General features: G+C 39.9%; 1 protein-coding gene across 3 annotated transcripts in view; it reads right to left on the minus strand.

Annotated features, from left to right (window-relative positions):
* CUNH3orf20 (chromosome unknown C3orf20 homolog) overlaps positions 1 to 19315 on the minus strand; it is a 48704-nt gene extending 29389 nt beyond the window's left edge. The window contains exons 1-5 of one of the 3 annotated variants that reach the window (XM_045579213.1): positions 19153 to 19315; positions 17168 to 17260; positions 12121 to 13085; positions 11234 to 11368; positions 7538 to 7657 (exon numbers count right to left, since the gene is read on the minus strand). In XM_045579213.1, the coding sequence (XP_045435169.1) occupies positions 7538 to 7657; positions 11234 to 11368; positions 12121 to 12595 (730 nt within the window). In that variant the 5' untranslated portion in view covers positions 12596 to 13085; positions 17168 to 17260; positions 19153 to 19315. Of the gene's footprint in view, positions 1 to 7537; positions 7658 to 11233; positions 11369 to 12120; positions 13086 to 17167; positions 17367 to 19152 lie in introns of those variants that run through there. The other 2 variants (XM_045579215.1, XM_045579214.1) reach the window with 2 other exon arrangements.
* Positions 19316 to 19367: the final 52 nt, after the last annotated feature.

Here is a 19367-nt window from a genome sequence, read left to right on the forward strand (position 1 = left end):
CCAGGCCTTGCAATGTGGCCCGCACCGCGCTGTCATCACTGCACTCCGCTGCGTTTCCATCACAATGACAGTTTATGACTGTTCAGTAAACCATTCGGCCCGCGATTTAGGCTGGATTTTAGATTTTGGCCCCTTCTCTGATTGAGTTCGACACCCCTACACTAGACAATAACTTCTATTCCACCTCTCCCAGATCCTAAAAACCACCATCCTACTTTCTGTCTCTATAATTTTTGACTACTCTACTAGTATATACCTCATATAAGTAGAATTGTACAGTATATGTCTTTGTGTGACTGCCTTATTTCAGGTAGCACAAAGTCCTCGAGGTTCATCCATGTTATAGCATGTGTCAGCATTTCCTTCCTTTTAAAGGTCGAATAATATTTCATTGTTACTGTAGATTTTATATTCTTTATCCATTCATCCACTGATGGACACTTGGGTTGCTTCCACATTTTAGCTATAGTGAATAATGCTGCTAGGAACATGGGTGTACAAATATCACTCAGAGACCTTGTTTTTAATTCTCTTGATATATACCCAGATGTAAAATTGCTGGATGTTATGGTAATTCCATTTTTTGTTTTTTTTGAGGAATTGCCACACAGTTTTTTACAGTGGCTGTACCATTTTATATTCCCATCAGCAATGCACAAGAGTCTCTCTATTCATTTCATATCTTGGTTTTTTGTGTGTGTGTGTGATAATAGATATCCTATTGGGGTAGGATGTGGTAGTAGCTTATTATAGTTTTGATTTGTATTTCCCTAAAGATTAGTGATATTAAACATCTGTCATGTGCTGATTGGCCATTTGTATATATTCTTTGGAGAAATATATTTTCAAGTGTTTTGCCTATTTTAATTCAGCTTGTTTTTTTTACTGTTGAATATTAGAAGCTCTCTATATATCCTGGATATTAATCCTTATGAGATATTTGATTTGCAAATATTTTCTCCCATCTATGGACTGCCTTCTTATTTTGTGGATAGTGTCTTTTGATGCACAAAGTTTAATTTTTTTCATGAAGTCCAATTGGTCTATTTTTTTTAATATTGCCTATGTCTATAGTGTCATATCCATGAAATCATTGTCAAATCCAATGTGATAAAGCTTTTCACCAATGTTTTCTTCTAAGAGTTTTATTGTTTTGGTTCTTACATTTAGGTCCTTGCTCTATTTGAAGTTAATTTTTTATATTATGTTAGATAAGTGTCCAACTTCATTCCTTTGAAGATGATTGTCAAGTTTTCCTGTACTATTATACTTGTTGAAAATACTGTATTTCTCCCTTCCCCCCCTTCCCCCCCCCCCCCCCCCCCCCCGTCCCCATTGAATAGTCTGGGCACCCTTGTAAAATCCTTTGATCATATATGCAAGTTTACTTCTGAGCTCTCTATTCTATTTCTTTGGTTTATATATCTGTCTCTATACCAATACCACACTGTAGTTTTGATTGCTGTATCTTTGTAAGTTTTTAAATCAGAAACCGAGTCCTCCAGTTTTATTCTTTTTCAATTCTATTTTTGGCTATTCCGGGGTCCCTTGAGATTGTATATGAATTTTAGAATGAGTTCTTCTATTTCTGCAAAAAAACCCCAAACATAATTGGGGTTTGAATAGCAATTGCATTAAAACTGTAGATCATTCTAGGTGGTACTGATCCATGAACATAGAACATGTTTCCGTTTACTTAGTCTCTTTTAATTTATTCCAGCAACAACTTATAGTTTGCATTATATAAGTTTTTCAACTCCTTGCTTAAGTTAATTCCTAAGTATCTTATTCTTTTTGCTGCTATTGTAAATGAAATTGTTTTTCTAGTTTCCTTTTCAGATTATTGTCCTATATAATAAAGAGTTAATATGCTAATTAGATTGAACAGCAGAACAACTATCCGCACGACCTTCTGGATGATGTTCAGGATGAAGCCAGGGCTCCGAGGGCCAGCCAAGACTGTGGGGGCTGGCGGAGGCAGCCAGGGCTGTAGGGCTGTGGGAGCTGAGCCCTTTGCCTGAATTTCATGCATGGGGCCTCTAGTTCATACATGAAAATGCAACTGATCTGTGTGTTGACTATCCTGCTACTTTTCTGATTTTTTTGTTTTTTGTTTTTTTGTTCTAACAGGCTTTTTGATGGGATCTCTAGGGTTTTTATTCATAAAGTACTATCATCTGCAAACAGATAACTTTATTCCTTCCTTTCCAATTTGGGTGCTTTTTATTCCCTTTCTTATCTTATTGCTCTGGCTAGAATTTCCAATACTATGTCGAACAGAGGTGGTTAAAGCAGGCATCCTTACCTTGTTCCTAGTCTTAGAGGAAAAGTTTTCAGTCTTTTACCATTAAGTATAATGTTTGCTGTCAGTTTGTCATATGTTATTTTTATTATGTGGAGGTGATTTCCTTTAGTTTGAGTGTTGTTGTATTTAACATGGAAGTGTGTTGAATTTTGTCAAATGGCTTTTCTGCATCAATTGAGATGATATGTGGGGAGTGCTCTTAATGTGCATGACATATATATATATATATATATATATATATATATATATATATATATTGTAAGTTGAACTATCCTTGGAGTCATGGTGTATAATCCTTTTAATATGCTGCTGAATTCTATTTGCTAGTATTTTGTTGAGAAATTTTGCATCAGTGTTCATATGGAATATAGGTCTGCAGTTATTTTTTTCCTATAGTGTCTTTGGTTCTGGTATCAGGATAATGAAGGCCTTATAGAATAAGTTGGGAAGTGTTCCCTCTTCACATTTTTGGGAAAGCTTGAAAATGATTGGCATTAGTTTTTCTTTAAATGTCTGGACTACTGGAGCCACCAGGCCCAGGGCTTTTCTTTGTTGGGAGATTTTTGATTACTGATTCAATCTCCAGACTATTTGTTTATTCAGATATTCTGTTTATCTATGATTTAGTCTTGGTACATTTTATGCTTTTAGAAATCTTTCCATTTTATGTGGGTTATCCAATTTATTGGTGTCCAACTATTCATTGCAATCTCTTTTATTTCTATAGAATTAGTAAGTTCCATTTATTTTTGTAATCTGAGTCTTCTCTTTTCTTCTTAGTTGATCTAGCTAAAGGTTTGTCAAATGTGTCTATGTTTGCAAAGTAATCACCTTCTAGTTTCATTGATTGTTTTTTAAGTTTTTTCTATTCTCTCATTTATCTCTGCTCTAATCTTTATTATTTCCTTCCTTCTATAATTTTAAAGTTAGATTGTTTAGATCTTTTCTTTCTTTTAATCCCAAAAATATATTTTTATTGATATGAAAGAGAGATGATGGGAGGGGGGAGGTGGAGAGAGAGATGGAGGGCATTGGCGTGAGAAAGACACATCAATTAGTTGCCTCCGGCTCATACCCCAACTGGGGCCAGGGATCAAGCCTGCAACCAAGGTAGGTGCCCTTGACTTGGAATTAAACCCTTGATCCTTTGGTTCATGGACCAATGCTCCAACCACTGAGCAAACTGGCCAGGGATGTAGTTGTCTTTTTTTTTTTTTAAGGTTTTTTAAAAAATATATATTTTATTTTTTACAGAGAAGAAGGGAGAGGGATAGAGAGCTAGAAACATCGATGAGAGAGAAACATCGACCAGCTGCCTCCTGCACATCCCCCACCAGGGATATGCCTGCAGTCAAGGTACATGCCCTCGACCTGAATCAAACCCGGGACCCTTCAGTCCACAGGCCAATGCTCTATCCACTGAGCCAAACTGGTTTTGGCTGTAGTAGTCTTTTAAATCATGTAGAAAAATTCAGTTACAAGCCATTGTTATAATATCACTAGTTTTAAACTGCCCAAGATTTCACTTTCATTGAGATCTTTATTTCTCCACATGATTTCAAGGTATGGTCCAGTGTATTTTCATTTCATCTTACAGGATTTCCTGCCCATTTTTTAAAAATTGGATTGTTTGTCTTTTTTTTTTTTTTTGTAGAGTTATATGAGTAATTAGGTATTTTGTAAATCAATCCTTTATCAAAAGTAACATTGTCAAATATATTCTCCCATACAGTGAGTTCCCTTTTCATTTTGATGCTGGTTTCCTTTGCTATGAAGCTTTTTAGTTTGATGTAGTATAATTAGTTTAATTTTTTCTTTTCTCTTGCTCTAGGATGTATCTGTAAAAATTCTGCTACATGAGATGTCAGATACTTTGCTGTCTACATTTTCTTCTAGGATTTTTATAGTTTCATGATTTATACTTAAGTCTCTTATCCATTTTTAGTTTATCCTTGTATATGGTATAAGTTCGTGGTATAGTTTTATATTTTTGCATGTTACTTGTCCAATTTTCCCAATACCATTTATTGAAGAGACTGTCTATTCCTTTGTATGCTATTTCCTCCACTGTCAAACATTAATTGAACATAATGGCTCGGGTCGATTTCTGAGATCTCTGTTCTGTTCCATTGATCTATGTATCTGTTCTTGTGCCAGTATCAGTCTATTTTGATTACAGTGGCTTTGTATTATAACTTTATATTCAGTATTGTGATCCCTCCAACTTTGTTGTTCTTTCTCAAGATTGCTGCAGTTATTTGGAATCCTTTTTTGGTTCTATATAAGTTTTTGGAGTGTTTCTTCTAGATTTTTAAAGTATGCCATTGGTATTTTAATAGGGATTGCATTGCACCTATACATTGCTTTAGGTGGTTTGGCCATTTTAATGATGTTAATTCTGCCAATCTATGAACACGGTATATTCTTCCACTTTTTTATATCTTTTTCTATGAATACAAAATTCTTGATTGACTATTTTTTTCTTTTAGTGCTAGTTCCTGTGGCTTTCAAAACTTCTGATAAGAAATTTGTTAATAATCTTATTGAGGATTACTTGTATATATGATTTGCTTTTCTCTTTTGGCTTTTAAGATGCTGTCTTTTGAAAGTCTGATTATAATGTGTCTTGATCTGGGTCTCTTTAAGTTCCTCTTACATGGAATCTTTGGTATTTATATTCAAGACTTTCATAAAATTTGGTATTTTTCAGCCATTTCTTCTTCAAATATTTTATTTTCCTTTCTCTTTCTTTCTCTCTCTTCTCCTTCTGGGACTCCCACATTATGTATGCTGTTCCACTTGATGGTGTCCCATGGGTTCCTTTGGCTCTATTCATTTCTTTTCAATCTTTTCTTTCTGTTTTTCAGATTCAATAATTTCTATTGCCCTATCTTCAAGTGTGCTGCTTCTGCCTGTTCAAATCTGTGAATGATAATGTTTTTATGTTTGTCTTACATTTTTTTTTACAATTATTTTCTGTGTGTGACAAGTGTTAGGGGGTCTGAGAATATGATGGCATGAAATTTTGGAGATAATTCTCCATGACTGAAGTTCTAAAGGCATTTATTTAGGTCCTGCCACTTCTGAGTTCCTACTGCCCACCCAGATGGAGCCACATGCTTTCCCTAAATATATGCAGGCTCAACTACACCTTAGTCTCAAAAATAAAACCTGGCTTCATGTCAGGGGCATTTATCAGCTCCAAGTCAGCTCTGAGGACCTCAGAAAGATTTTTCCTCACTGTTAGCCAAGTCTCGAGGTTTCTGGCTAGTGCTTGAGGGCCATCTCTGCTTTCTGACACCCTGCATGATTCCTGGTCCCTTCCCCAACTTTTCCTACCACCAGAGACTAGAGACTTGACCCTGAGGACCAATTTCCAGCTAGTTGGCTCCTGGAACATCTGCTGGCCTGAGCATTCATGTCTGGCTTGTTCCTGGTTGTCTTGGGTCCTTGAGGGTGGCAATCTCTTGCCCCTACAAGGAACCATTGTTGAAAGACTTATCTCAGTTCTCTCATAAATTTGGGTTACTTTCCAGAAAGAACTATTGTCCTCTGGGATTAAGTCCAACTCCTGGAACCTATCTGCTCCAAGTCTTCCTGACCCTGTAACTCCAAATGGGGTTAGCTGGTAAGGTGTAATAGCACATGAACATGGAACAGATAGGAAAAGAAGAGGTGGTGAGGAGGGGGGAAATAAAAGGGCATTTGTAATATTGTCAACAATAAAATAAAGCTAAATTAAATTAAATTTAAAAACTATTAAGGAAGGTTCCATTCTAGCATGTATGAATGAGAATAATTCCATATTTAATAAGAAATGCAGCATCACTGAACTATATATCTTAGTGAGAATGATGAACCAATAAGACAAATTGCATCTTGGTGTGGTATCAGAGGAAAACAACCAGAGGAAGACAAAGAGACGAGCAAACATAATTAATTTTTGCTTAGGAACTACCTTACTCAAGGCATTACACTTGAGGTCACCAGAAAGAAAAATCATGAAATCACTGTGTGTCTTGAGGATACTTCGTTTTGCCTTAAAGTGATTGTGTCAATTTAGGGCCAGGAGGGGATATGGTAAAACCAGGAATACATAAAGTGGGATTCCATAAGTGATGTGGGCCATTGAACCACAGTGAGAGAAGACACATCAACAGAAATAAAGGAAGCAAGAAAATGAGAGGGGACAGCTGAGACTACTCTGTTCAGGAAAGCTAGGTTGTCAGTTCCATTAGGAAAGGCAGTCTTTGTCTTAGAGTCCACATGTGCACCCCTGGCATTTAGAACAGTGACCAACAACTAGCAATTGTTTAATAAACATTTGTTCACTAACTGAAAGGATATAGGATCAGCTTGATATGGAGAGTGAGGACAGGAGGAAGGCAAATCACACAGCCAGCCAGGGGCAGGGGCAGGGGCAGGGGCAGGAATAAAATCCAAACTTCTCAACTTCCAGCCTTACCTCCCAGTGTCTGTGGGAATCAATTGTACAGTCTTTGAGCATTTCTTCCTACCTTATATCGATCCTCCCACCACCTCTTTTGAATGTAGTCCTCCCCTATGTTCCCATTCCACCACTCTGTAATCAAAGCCTGGAAGGTGAGGGGAGGCCTGGAAGTTCCTTGACCTTTACCCTACCTTCTCCAACTCATGTCTCCTCTAAGCTTCTGTCTGCACAGTCATTGCTGTACTGTTTGCCTCATGTGCCACCCTTTCTTTCCTTAAGCCTTTCCTTCTGTTGTATGTCTTTCTCAATAGAATAGGAGTGCGCTCTGTGTTTTCTGCCCACATGAACAGGCCCAGTTTAAGACACAGTGTTAGATTTTGCAGACAAATATCTCTCTTCAGGTATTGATTCCCCCACTTGTTTTGTGAGTAAGAGCAACCCAGATCTCTTTGATCAAAGGGATTCAGGTTGGGCCACTGAGGGAATAGAAAATGTGGGTTTGAGAGAAGTGTTGTCCCAGGTGAAGAGAACCACATCACCAGGAATGGAAGGCATGTAAACATTCAAATGATAAGATTCTACTTTGGAGTAACTGGGTTGAGATGTGCTGACTTTATTGGAAAGTATCTATTTCAATAGCTTCTGTCACCAGCCAGGGAAACTGTCTATCCTTCCTATCAAAAACCAAATCAAACTGTGCTATTAACCTAAACGGGGAATCTTACATCCACCTCCCTACCTCCACAGATGGGCTAGGAGGTCTTGCTTGGAATCACTGTTACCTGCTTTTTTCTTGGCTTCCCTTCCAGTTGAGAGGGAAAAACTCAGACAGCCAGTAGAGGCTTCATAGATAAGCTGATAAGGCGAGTTCACTCCCAAGATTGGGGCGGTCATGAAGGGCTCTGGAATGGAAGAGACATGGTTACTTCTTTTAATTTTTTAACTTTATATTTTCTTAACAAAAAAAAGTAATATGGATTTTTTTTGTTTTGTTCTAGAAATATGATAGACCAAATATTCTAGTGTCCTATTGTACAAAACAACTACCTCTTGGAATAAAAAGACTTTAATAAATAAGCAGGCTCTGAGTAATTAATGGAAATTAAGGTTCCTTTCTACATTATCCCCACCCCCTCCAATACCTCTCAAGAGTGAAATGACTAGAGCAGGAAGCAGCAATCAAACACAAAAGGTGATATGTGACTAAAGGGCAAATGCAGGTATAACTGCTGCATTAAGTAGAGAAAAACAGCAATGAGCTGACTAGAAGGACATTTAAAGTCACCTATTTTCCCTTATCCGAGCCATAGAAATCAGATGCTTCTCTAACAATCAGATCAGCCTCTTGCAGAATCATGCTATTGTCTGTAGAATCATTTGATTTTCTGAACACTTAAGAATTAGAATTTAGCAGCCCCATCACTCTGGAAAATCTTAATCATTCTCACATAAACCTCATCAAATCCTTTCCTTATTCTCCCCCCAAATATGGTCATTTCACCAGTTAATTGTTAGGAAATGTTAAGCATCTCTTTATTGACATGGTTTATACAAATCCATAAAGAAAATGGCAAATCTGACTTGACAAGTAGACAAAGATAATAACCAGAGACTGCACACTGGATGATGTAACACACAATCACTCACTATCATTAGTGATCCAAAAACTGAAATTGGAACAACCTTCAGCACCTTCTAACTTATCAAAAAAGAAAAGAACTAACAATAGCCAATGATGGTAAAGATGGAAAAAAACTAATCAACCCTGCTGGTGTAGAGAAAACCCATCAAGAAAGCAATATTTAGCAAGAGCTAAACACATATCGAGACTCTCTGCCCCAATAAGCCCTTTCCTGGGTAATCAATCTAAATCACCAATACAACAGAAATAAGTGACATATATAAAGTTGCATATTACAATGCATAAATTACTAATAACAAAAAACCTGGAAACCTAAGCATTTGGTTAATTATGAAACATACATATTAGAAGAAATCTACACCCACTTAAAATGACAATTATTAAAAGCATAGAGCCATGTTGGAAAACAATTGTCTATTAAGTCAAGGATACTGAGAAACAGAACACTGCAGTATTCTTTTAAAACTATACACAAAGAGGGGAGAAAGAGAGAAAGGGAAAGAGGGAGGGAGAGGGGAAAGAAAGGAAGGAGGGAAGGAGAAAATTGAATATATTAAAGAAAAATAGTTACATATGCAAAGATGACAAGATTACTTGCTTTCTTTTTTGGTATGTTTTATACAATAACTAGTGACCTGGTGCATGAAATTTATGCTCGGGGTGGGGGGACGTTCTGCCTGGCCTGCACCCTCTTCAACCTTTTGCAATCTGGGATGCTGGCTCCTAATGGCTCACCTATCTGTCTGCCTGATCACCCCTAACCACTCTGCCTGCCAGACTTCTTGCCCCAACTGCTTCCCCACTGGTCTGATCACCCCCAACTGCCCTCCCTACTGGCTTGATTGCTCCCAACTGCCCCCCTGCTAGCCTGCTTGCCCCCAACTGCCCCCCCACTGACTTGCTCACCCCCAATTGCCCCCCTGCCAGCCTACTCGCCCCCAACTGCCCCCTTTAGCGACCTGTTTGCCCCCAACTGCCCTCTCCTCCCTCCTGGCCTGATCACTTCTAACCTCCTCTGCCTGGTCCCCACCACCATGGCTTTGTCCGGAAAGACATCCGGAAGGTCTCCCGGTCTAATTAGCATATTATGCTTTTATTAGTATAGAGGCCTAATAAAGGCATGTGTCAGGGCTGCTGGTCTGCCCTGAAGGGGGATCCGGATCAGGGTGGGGATCTCCTTGGGGAGTGGGGCCAGCCTGGGCGAGAGGCTGGAGCAGTTTGCGGGCTGGCCATGACCCCCCATTGGAGTGGGGGGGGGCTCCCCTTAGGGGGCGTGGCCAGCTTGGGTGAGGGGCTGAGGTTGGCCATGTACCCTTCAGGGTTGGGGGTCTCTACTGAGGGGTGTCGCCAGCCTGGGTGAGGGGTTAAGGGCGTTAGGAGGCAGTTTGCAGACCAGCCAAACCCCAAGCTTTGTCCAGAAGGTCTCCTGGTCTAATTAGCATATTACTCTTTTATTAATATAGATATTGCCATCAACCAAAAATCAAGGAGTAGTGTAGTTTTCTTTCATTACAAGCCAGGACTAGCAGGTATTAAGGGCAGGAGAAAAGGCTAGAACTAATCTTACTGTGTATATTTTGGCAACAGCTTTAAGGGAACAAAATTACTCTACACTCATTTATAGCTTTGATCTACTTCACATAATAAGATGGTCTAGAAAAGCAATATTCACGCAAAATAAATTGATTTGCATCTTCTTTATAATGCCCTGGGAGAGCTAACTCAAGTCCTTCTAAGATGAATGCTTCCGAAAAGAAATGGATAGCTTCTTCATTCATATTTTGACATTTTGATTTTTCCCCCCTAACTCTAGGATGGTTTAAAGAAAAAAGTGTCTGGAACGGATGTGGCAACAAGTGAGAGAGAATTCCTGGGAAGTGTGATGGGAAGGTTTTCCCAGTGCTCTGCTAATTCAGCAGGGCACAGACATCACCAAAAGGATCTCTCTCGGAGGTTCAGCTTTCTGCAAATTCCCCTCCACTAGATTAACCACACCGGAAGCTACTGCAGCACAGGGGAAAGCCTGGGACTCTGCGAGAATGCTTAAATACTTCATGAGGTGGAGTGTGATTGATGACAACCGTTTCCTTTCCAAGGTGAGGGAACAGAATATTCGGGTGGGAGAGCACCATGGGCAGGTCTGAGAGTAGGTGTTTGGGCCAGAGCTACCATGATACCCTTGTGGGACTCTCCCTACTCATAAACAGAACAATAGGCAGTTGTCCACCCCAAATGAGACGGATCTCTAAGCTCTGTATGGAACACAAGGTGCAGAACTCCATATATGCTGGTAATTATCTGCAAAAATAGTTACAGAACAATTTAGAGGACCTGTGTTACCAGGACACATAGCTGATCCTGAACAGAACTGGCATAAGATACATCCATTGCATGGTAAATAGTGTGGGAGGAAATGTTTGGGATTTTATCTTAGAAAAGGAAAACAAAATGGATTAAAACACACACACACACACACACACACACACACACACACAAAACCCTTTTATCTTGTATTTAACAAAAATGAATTGATATTGGAGCACATGCTAATTGTTATAAGAAATGAAGACTGTGTTAATTTTTTCCTGAATGGTTGTATGTTAATAATAAAATTAGTCCCTTCGTGTTTGTTTTTGGTATCTCTCTCCCCACAGATGCCACCTAACTGCTCTCCACGGGGAATGGCACTCACCTGCAGCATTTGAGAAACTCCATTGCTCCGCATCCACCTTAACACTTGGAAATGTCATCCGTTTAAATGGGATTTGACCTTTCCATTGCACTCTGGTTGGTTCTGTTTGAGTTTTCACCTAAGGGCTGAAGCTCAGGTACCCACCTTTTCCCATCAGTCCACCAAAGCTATTTCTCGCAAATGTGCCAACCAGGGAGTCAAAAGCCATCTCCTTGGCATTGAGGTGGAGGAGCTGGCTGGCCTCCACAAAGCGCCTTGTGATGTCCAAGGGGTTGGCACCTAATAAAGGAATCAACAAAACAATTCATTTTCCTCTCAGCATGGGCTAATGTTTTCAGAAAAGGGAGATAAGAGTAGAGTGTAGATCCATATCTAGGATAAGAAAGTGTGAGGGGCTTCTAGTGGGAGGGTCTCTAGCTCTCAAAACCTCTCAAATGGCATGTACTCTCTGCCCCGCCTTGTCCTTCTCTCTTCCGTACTCATAGGCCTGGGTATCAATGCTGTTGGTATTTAAAATAATGCAGTACTTAGTTTTCTTTTTACTGATGTGGCTCTAGGTCCTGGCCTTGATCTAGAGATGACACCCCCACAATAGATGGACCTGTTCTCATAACTCTCCCTGATTCTGGCTCTTCTGGGCTTTCTTGCTACCCAACAATCGTTCCTCTTGACTGGCAACTCCACAAGCCCTTTCCTCCTGGGTGCCGCCTCTCTCCACCTCTATGTCATTTCCACAAACTCCACCCATCAGTACCTCTGACCCTCGCCCAATTCTCCACGGCCCATCTTCCAGTCTTGGCTCTGCAAAATTAATGGAATGGAAGAAAAAGTGGAGAGCAGAGAGGGGTGAGAGGATGATTCTTGTGGGTAGTCATGGTAGAAGTTCAACTCCTACAGCAGATCCATGGCAGCCACCTGTTCCCAGTTCACCCTTATATAACTCTTTGGGGTAGGTGCAGTAGACACATCGGTCCAGACAGACTATTCCAAGCCCAGAAAAAATGGAGAAGAATCTGACAAGCCAGCCTTACCAGACACAGACTCCAGCATGGCCTTCATCTTCAGGGTGAGCAGCTCGGTCAGCAGGTGGATGGACTGCCGCTGGAACTTGTATAGGGTCTCCCGACCAGTGTTTGCCCGACGGCCACGGGGGGTGAACTTGCCTGGCGCAGCGGTTAGCAACCGTGGCTGTGGTACTGGTGGTGGTGGTGGGGGCGGCGGGGGCGGCTTCTTCTGGACGTGGATCTGCACAGGGGTTGATTCCACAGGCACCACAGATGGGGTTCCAAAGCTGATCTCCAGGCCCAGAATGTCAGACGGGGTAGGCACCATAGGGTCAGTGATGAGCTCCTCCCAAGTGAACTCAAAGATGTTTCTGATGCCCTTAGGTATAGCAATGCCTGTGTTCCGGCACGTGAGGAGTAATTTGGAGATGTTGGCCAGCAGCTTAGGGGCCACGGATATGTATTGCAGGTACAGTTCTCGGTTACTCTTCATGTCATTCATGTTGCTAGAGCATGCATACTGCTAAGTAATACTGTTTGTCTCGGACAAGAGGAGCCTTCAGCTGTAAAGAGTCAGAGCACCCTGAGAGGTGAATGAAAGCGAAAGTTCTTACCTAAGGTGAAGGCTTGGAGACGGACAGAATGGAAGTGCTGAAATGGCCTTTCCAGGTCATTGAGCCTAGGTCCTATCCAGGGAGGATAATAATTGATCACATCCTCCACAGTAGGGTAAGGGGATGCTCCTTCTTCCTTTTCTTCCCAGAGAAACCTCAGATAGTCCCACATTAGTGAGTCACTTTGGGGAGGGAGGACCTGGGGATGAGTAGGTTCCAGAAACAGTTCCAGGGACAGTCACACAAACTAAGTTTCTATGGAGGAGCCCCAGCGGCTGGAGGAATGGAAAGGATGGGGAAGAGAGAAAGGTTCCATCATACCTTTTGTAGTTAGAGACCCGAGACTGGAAGATCTGCTTGTGGTCTATTAATAAAAACCTGCAAAAACAAAAGATATTTCATCGGCTTTCTCTGGATGAAGGGGATAAGCTTCCTGGTTGGGTAAGCTCCTGATTGCAATGAAAGGATGGGTATAGAATTATTCAACATGTACATCCAAAGGCAGACAGGAAAGAATGAGGAGAATGAGTTTTCTTAATTTAATGACTAATATTATTTGATGTAACTAATGCACCATCTTATAAGAAAAATATCAGTGCAAGATACTATTGACTGTAAGACATATCACAATTTCAGAGATGTTAAAAAGGAAAAATGTGTACTTTAAAATCAGAAAACTATAATAAGTATTTTCCCACTTTAATAAAATTTTTTGAGAACACCTAGTGTTCATCAAATGGACATATATGCTTGTGAAGACAGCAGACAAGCATACTCATATCTGGGTCAGCTGAACATCATTACATGCTACTATACGGTTTTCACCCTGACATTCTTCTAAATTGTGTTTTATTTTTATTGTCTTACTTTATATAAAAAATAGACCACTGGTTGGAGAGAGAGTTTGAAAACAATTTAATGAACACAAAATGGCTTTTAAAAATCCACAAATAAACCTCTAGGGTTTTGTAATCAGATCTGAAAGTTTCGTTCATCTGATCAAAATAAAGCCATTAAGACATACCATTGTCTATATGACAATCTAAAACACATTTAATAAAAATATAAAGTCACTTCTTGATTTTACACCACACAAAAACAACTTAATTTCTGAGGGGTTTTGTGAAAATATGACCTTTATAAAAGATGCTCAAGAATCAGAACACAATACTCTCAATAAATAAATAAATAAATAAATAAATAAGAATCAGCTGGAGAGGGTCAATGGAGGGGGGAGGGTAGGAGGGAGGGTATATGTAATACTTTCAACAATAAAGAATTATTTAAAAAATAAATAAATAAGGTTGATCAAAGGGAAGCTGAGAGCAGAAGCCCCCTGCCCCATCACCTTTGCTGACAATGTCAGTGAGCCGCCTCTGTTGTCTGACTTAAATGACTAATGAGCATACTTGCTAGTAATGGTGGCCTTAGAGCAGAAGGATCTCTGGCAGGTGTCTTCTGATAATTATTACCACAGCCCTCCAAAAATCAATTCTACCACCTCAGCCTGACAATTACTCTCCACTATATCCATATCTTCTCCCACCACCATTCTCCAATCTTTCGCTTTTCAAACCAAGTGAAAGAGCTACCCCAAGTTCACCATTCCAGGACCATGACTGGTGCACACCATCAGCATTTATAGAGCAGGTTCACACCATAATCTGGTGTAACCACCCTGGGGTGAGAAGGCTGTTCTCTCTCTGGTTTTACTGATGAGGAACCAGAGCCCTTAGGACATACGTTCTAAATGCAACACTACTTCCTCATGCCCTTTGAGTTGCCTCTGCCCATCTATCAGCAATAAGTCTCCAAAGAACAAGAATCCCATAGAGCAAACCCTTCTGACATCCGGCTAACTTGCAGATAAAAGTGGCTTCCTATGTCTATTTGCTGACCTCTGGCATCTATTCCTCAGCTCTGAAAACTCAGAAAAATAGGTTCATTTTTTTAAATGATAAGTCTACAGAACAAAGAAACCACTCAGAATCTGTCATCAGGGCAGCCAGCCAGAGGATCTGACCCTGACCATACAGGGGCTGATTTTTCTTTTTTTTTTTTTAAAGCCAGGACTCAGATGAAGAGAAGACAAATAAAATCCTTGAAATGTTAACTGGTTTGAGGAACTTCTCTCTACCCCCTACCAGTTCCTTTCCTTTGAGGTTAATTTTGAAGATATGTCTTACAGATAAAAGCTGATTTTTACAATAGCTTTATTGTGATATAATTCACATACCATACAATTCAGTCTTTTAAAAAGTATACAATGGTTTTTAGTATATTCAAAGTTGTGCAACCAACACCACTACCTAATTTTAGAAAATTTTCATCACCCCATAAAGAAACCCATTATCAGTTACATTCTATTCCCCTTATCCCCAGGCAACCACTAATCTAGTTTCTGTTTCTATAGAATTGCCTGTTCTGGACATTTCATATAGATGAAATCACATAATATATGGCCTTTTGTGACTGGCTTCTTTCACTGAGCATCATGTTTTTGAAGTTTATGTTATAGTAGGTATCAGTACTTCATTTTTAGTATTATAGAATAATATCCCATTACATGGTAAACCACAATCAACAGATCTAGGCATTGTTTGATGGATATTTTGGTTGTTTCTACTTTTTAGCTATGATTAGTGCTTCTATGAATATTCATGTACAAATTTTTGTGTTTTCTTTACCTACTGCTATTCTTATTCTTCTGGAATGGATGAAATGACAGTAGCTCCAGCAGCCATTTCAAGCCATGAGATTATTATGAAGCCACGTATTAAAGGTGGCAGTGGAGGTGCTGCAGGCCCTGATGAGTGGGACTCTGACAGGATGGTGGAGCAGGTGAGCAGGCCAAGGTAGGGTAAGGTGGGTGCAAGCGGGGGGCCCGATTGCCGCTGATCACTCTGCAGACAATGACTAGCAGTGGAGCAGGTGAGGGGGCAGTGCCAAGCCCAAGTGGGGCTGAGGCTGGGGGCGTGAGCTGAGGCCAAATCTACACAGGCCACCCCAAGGGACCTCATCCATGCATGAATTCATGTACCGGGCCTCTAGTGAATATATACAGTAAATGCAGCCCAAGACTGATTAAGAAATATAGAAACAAAAGATCAACTCCAGACCTGGGTGACAGATTTTCATTAAAAAACAGCTTACTTCATTTGATTACTTTGATTTTTCAGTTTTTCTAGATCTACACCTATCACATCCTTCTCTCCCTTCCCCAACCCCTGCCCTATTCCTCACACACATACATCAAACATTAAGCTAAATGTACACACCTATACTAACAAAATGCCTCACCAAGATAGCTGGCGAAGGTAGGTGGGAAGGCCAGAGGAATTCCATTTTTGCTCAGTTTTCAGCAGGTCAATAAATTTTTTTCAATGATCATCCCTTATCTTAGCCGTTTATTTTTTTATTTTTTTGTTTTGTTTTGTTTTTTTTACAAGAACTTCCTGATGTATAACTAACAATTCAATTTACTGGCTGAAAAAAAACCCACTAAACTTATATGGAGTGGCTACTCTATGTTGTATTAACTGCAAAAAACAGTACTTACCCTGTTCCAAATTCTAAGTTCTATTGCCTCATATGTATGTCACAAGGTTAGCTGAAAACCACCCGATGGGCTGCACTATGGCTTTAAGAAGAAATAAATTATACACAAGGTTTGGGCAAATGTATGGATACACATAGCAGGAATCTCATGTATATGGATTTAAAGTTTCTCCTTTGAGAATTTTGCAAGCAAACAAAATGATTTATTTAGCCAATTCAAACGAACTGTATCAACACACACAAAGGCCTAAAGAAAAGATTAAAGAGAAAACAAATAATTCAAAACATTTCACTTAGCTCTACAAAGACACGAACAAGGTGTGGTCATGTTTTCTGAGAAGAGATTTTACCACTACTTGCTCCCAAGATAAACACAGCCATAAAAACATATTAAATCCTTCATGTACATCTGGAAGAAATTGTTTGTTAATCCTTTAGTTACTAATGGGAGGATCATGTGTGGTCAGACCCTAGATTATATAAAAATAGATCATTTAGTTATGTGTGCAGTATAGTAGCACTATACCACGTCTTTTTGAGCACCTGAAATGTAGTTAGAATGACTAAGAAATGAAATTTTCACTTAATTTAAAACTTCACACTTGCCTCAGTTATTGGAAATTTTTAAACATGGTTAAACATGTTTGGAACAATTTACGGTATGTGAATCTACCCTTTCAATGGTATATTTTATGAAATCTAAATATAGGTCAAGTATTCCTGATGAAAATTTTTACAGTAGATATACAGTGGATTCTGAAAACTTGTATGAAAAGAAATGTAGAATGTCTCATTAATATTTGTGTACATTGACTAAATGCTGAAGTAAAAATATATAACAATATTAATTTCATTTTTTAAATGTGACTCCTAGAAAATTGGAAATGACACAGAAGACTTACATGGTATTTCTATAGGGCAAAGTGTGGATCTGAAGTCTAAGAATTCTAATGCCATCTGCTGGATGCACTCATATAAAACAGGCCCATGAGAAACTGTAAAACAAATTCTGTTAACATTTGAACTCCGGGTCTGCAATGGAAGACTATGTAACAGCTGGGTTCATAAAACACTAAATGATCTACTGTTAAAGAGGGCATAGAGAGGCCGAAACTGGTTTGGCTCAATGGATAGAGCATCGGTTTGGGGACTGAAAGGTCCCGGGTTCGATTCCGGTCAAGGGCATGTACCTTGGTTGTGGGCATATCCCCAGTAGGGGGTGTGCAAGAGGCAGCTAATCGATGACTCTCTCTCATGGATGTTTCTAACTCTTTATCTCTCTCCCATCCTCCCTGTACAAAATCAATAAAATATATTAAAAAAAAAAAAAAAGAGGGCATAGAGGGGATAAATGGTAATGGGAAAAATAAAAAGGCATTGAAAATAGGTTAAAAGTTCTTGAAATCCTAGAGAAAATCTCACTTAGTTATTAGTTGACAGTGATCATGAGCGAGACCACGGAATGTTTGCTATGTCCACCCAAGTTGCTCTAAGAAACAAAAGGTTATTTGAACCTGGCCAGCATGGCTCAGTGGTTGAGTGTTGACCTATGAACCAAGAGGTCACGGTTCAATTACTCCGTCAGGGCACATGTGGGTTGCGGGCTCAATCCCCAAGCTTTTTTTTTTTTTTTTTTTTTTTTTTTTTAATATTCCAGTTTTTCTTTTTGTCTCTTTTGTTCTACAAGCTGTTCCAGTGGTTTTGTAGTTTTCTCTTATATTTAGGTCTTTGACCCAATTTGAGTTGGTCTTATATATGGCATGAGACACGGATCCAAATTCATTATTTTGCATGTGGGTAGTTGTCCCAGAATCCTGTTGAAAAAGCTATTCTTTCCTCATTGGACAGTTTTGGCACCAGTGTCAAAAATCAGTTGATCATAAGTAAATGGATTTATTTTTGAACTCTCAATTCTATTCCATTAATCTATGTGTTTATCCTTATGTCAGTACCACATTCTTTTGATTTCTATAGCTTTGTAGCAAGTCTTAAAATTAGAAAGTGTGAATGCTCCAATTTTGTTTTTTCAAGATTGTTTTGGATAGCCTATGTTCCTTGCAATTCCATATAAATTTTAGGATCAGTTTGTCAATTTCTATAAAAAAGGCAGCCAGGTTAGTTGGTTTTAATGTATCTATATAATATTGTAAAAGCCTAAGCGACCCTTATGGCGGAACGACCAGAACTGGTCACTATGATGAGCACTGACCACCAGGGGGCAGTTGGGCTCACAGCTGGCGAGTGTAGCAGTGGTGGCGGGAGCCTCTCCTGCCTCTGCTGCAGGCAGGCGATAAGGAGCAAGGGGTCCCGGACTGCAAGGCTTCTGACTGAGAGAGGGATGTCTGACTGCTGGCTTAGGCCCGAACCCTGGGGGGAATGGGCCTAAGCCGACAGGTGGACATCCCCTGAGAGATTCCCAGACTGCAAGAGGGTGCAGGCTGGGCTGAGGAAACCACCCCCATCCCAAAGCATGAACTTTGTGCACCAGGTCTCTAGTATTTGACAAGAGGTATTTCCCCATTTAGGCTGACAGAATAACCATTAATAAGTCTGCAACTCTGCCCAATATGGAGTCTAGAGGTTCTCAGGAGTTTGGGAATTTTGTCTAATATTGTTTGATACTGGAGCAACAAGACTGAAAGAAGAAGGTATTGGAGAAAGTATGAGTCTGCAGCAAACCTGAGTTTAAACTGTGTTCAAGTCCTAGATTTGCCATTTAGAGGCCATATGACCTTCTACAAGTCATTGACCTTCTTAATGCTCCAATTTGCAATCTGTAATGAGAACGGGGGCACTTATGTCAACACCGGTGGGAACAAAAATAGAGCCCGGAGGAGGGTGGGCTCCTGAGGGTGCTTGGAGGAACTGTTGTAGCACATTCTTACACTGGCTTGAGATGGCTGTAGGAGTCTTGTGGGCCACCTCCAACTGCCTGTCTGCTGCTAAAAAGATGACCCTGACATGTCCTCTTGGAAACCAGACCACTGTCACTCACACAGTGTCTCTTCATTTGCCACTCTGACAGGCGATAGTTTCTCCTGATAGATGCTCCTTCAACTGATCTGAAAGCTCCATCTTTGAAAAAAAGACATCTACATGCTA

Source organism: Pipistrellus kuhlii, unplaced genomic scaffold (assembly GCF_014108245.1).
Source record: "Pipistrellus kuhlii isolate mPipKuh1 unplaced genomic scaffold, mPipKuh1.p scaffold_m20_p_11, whole genome shotgun sequence".
In the NCBI taxonomy this organism is placed as follows: domain Eukaryota; kingdom Metazoa; phylum Chordata; class Mammalia; order Chiroptera; family Vespertilionidae; genus Pipistrellus; species Pipistrellus kuhlii.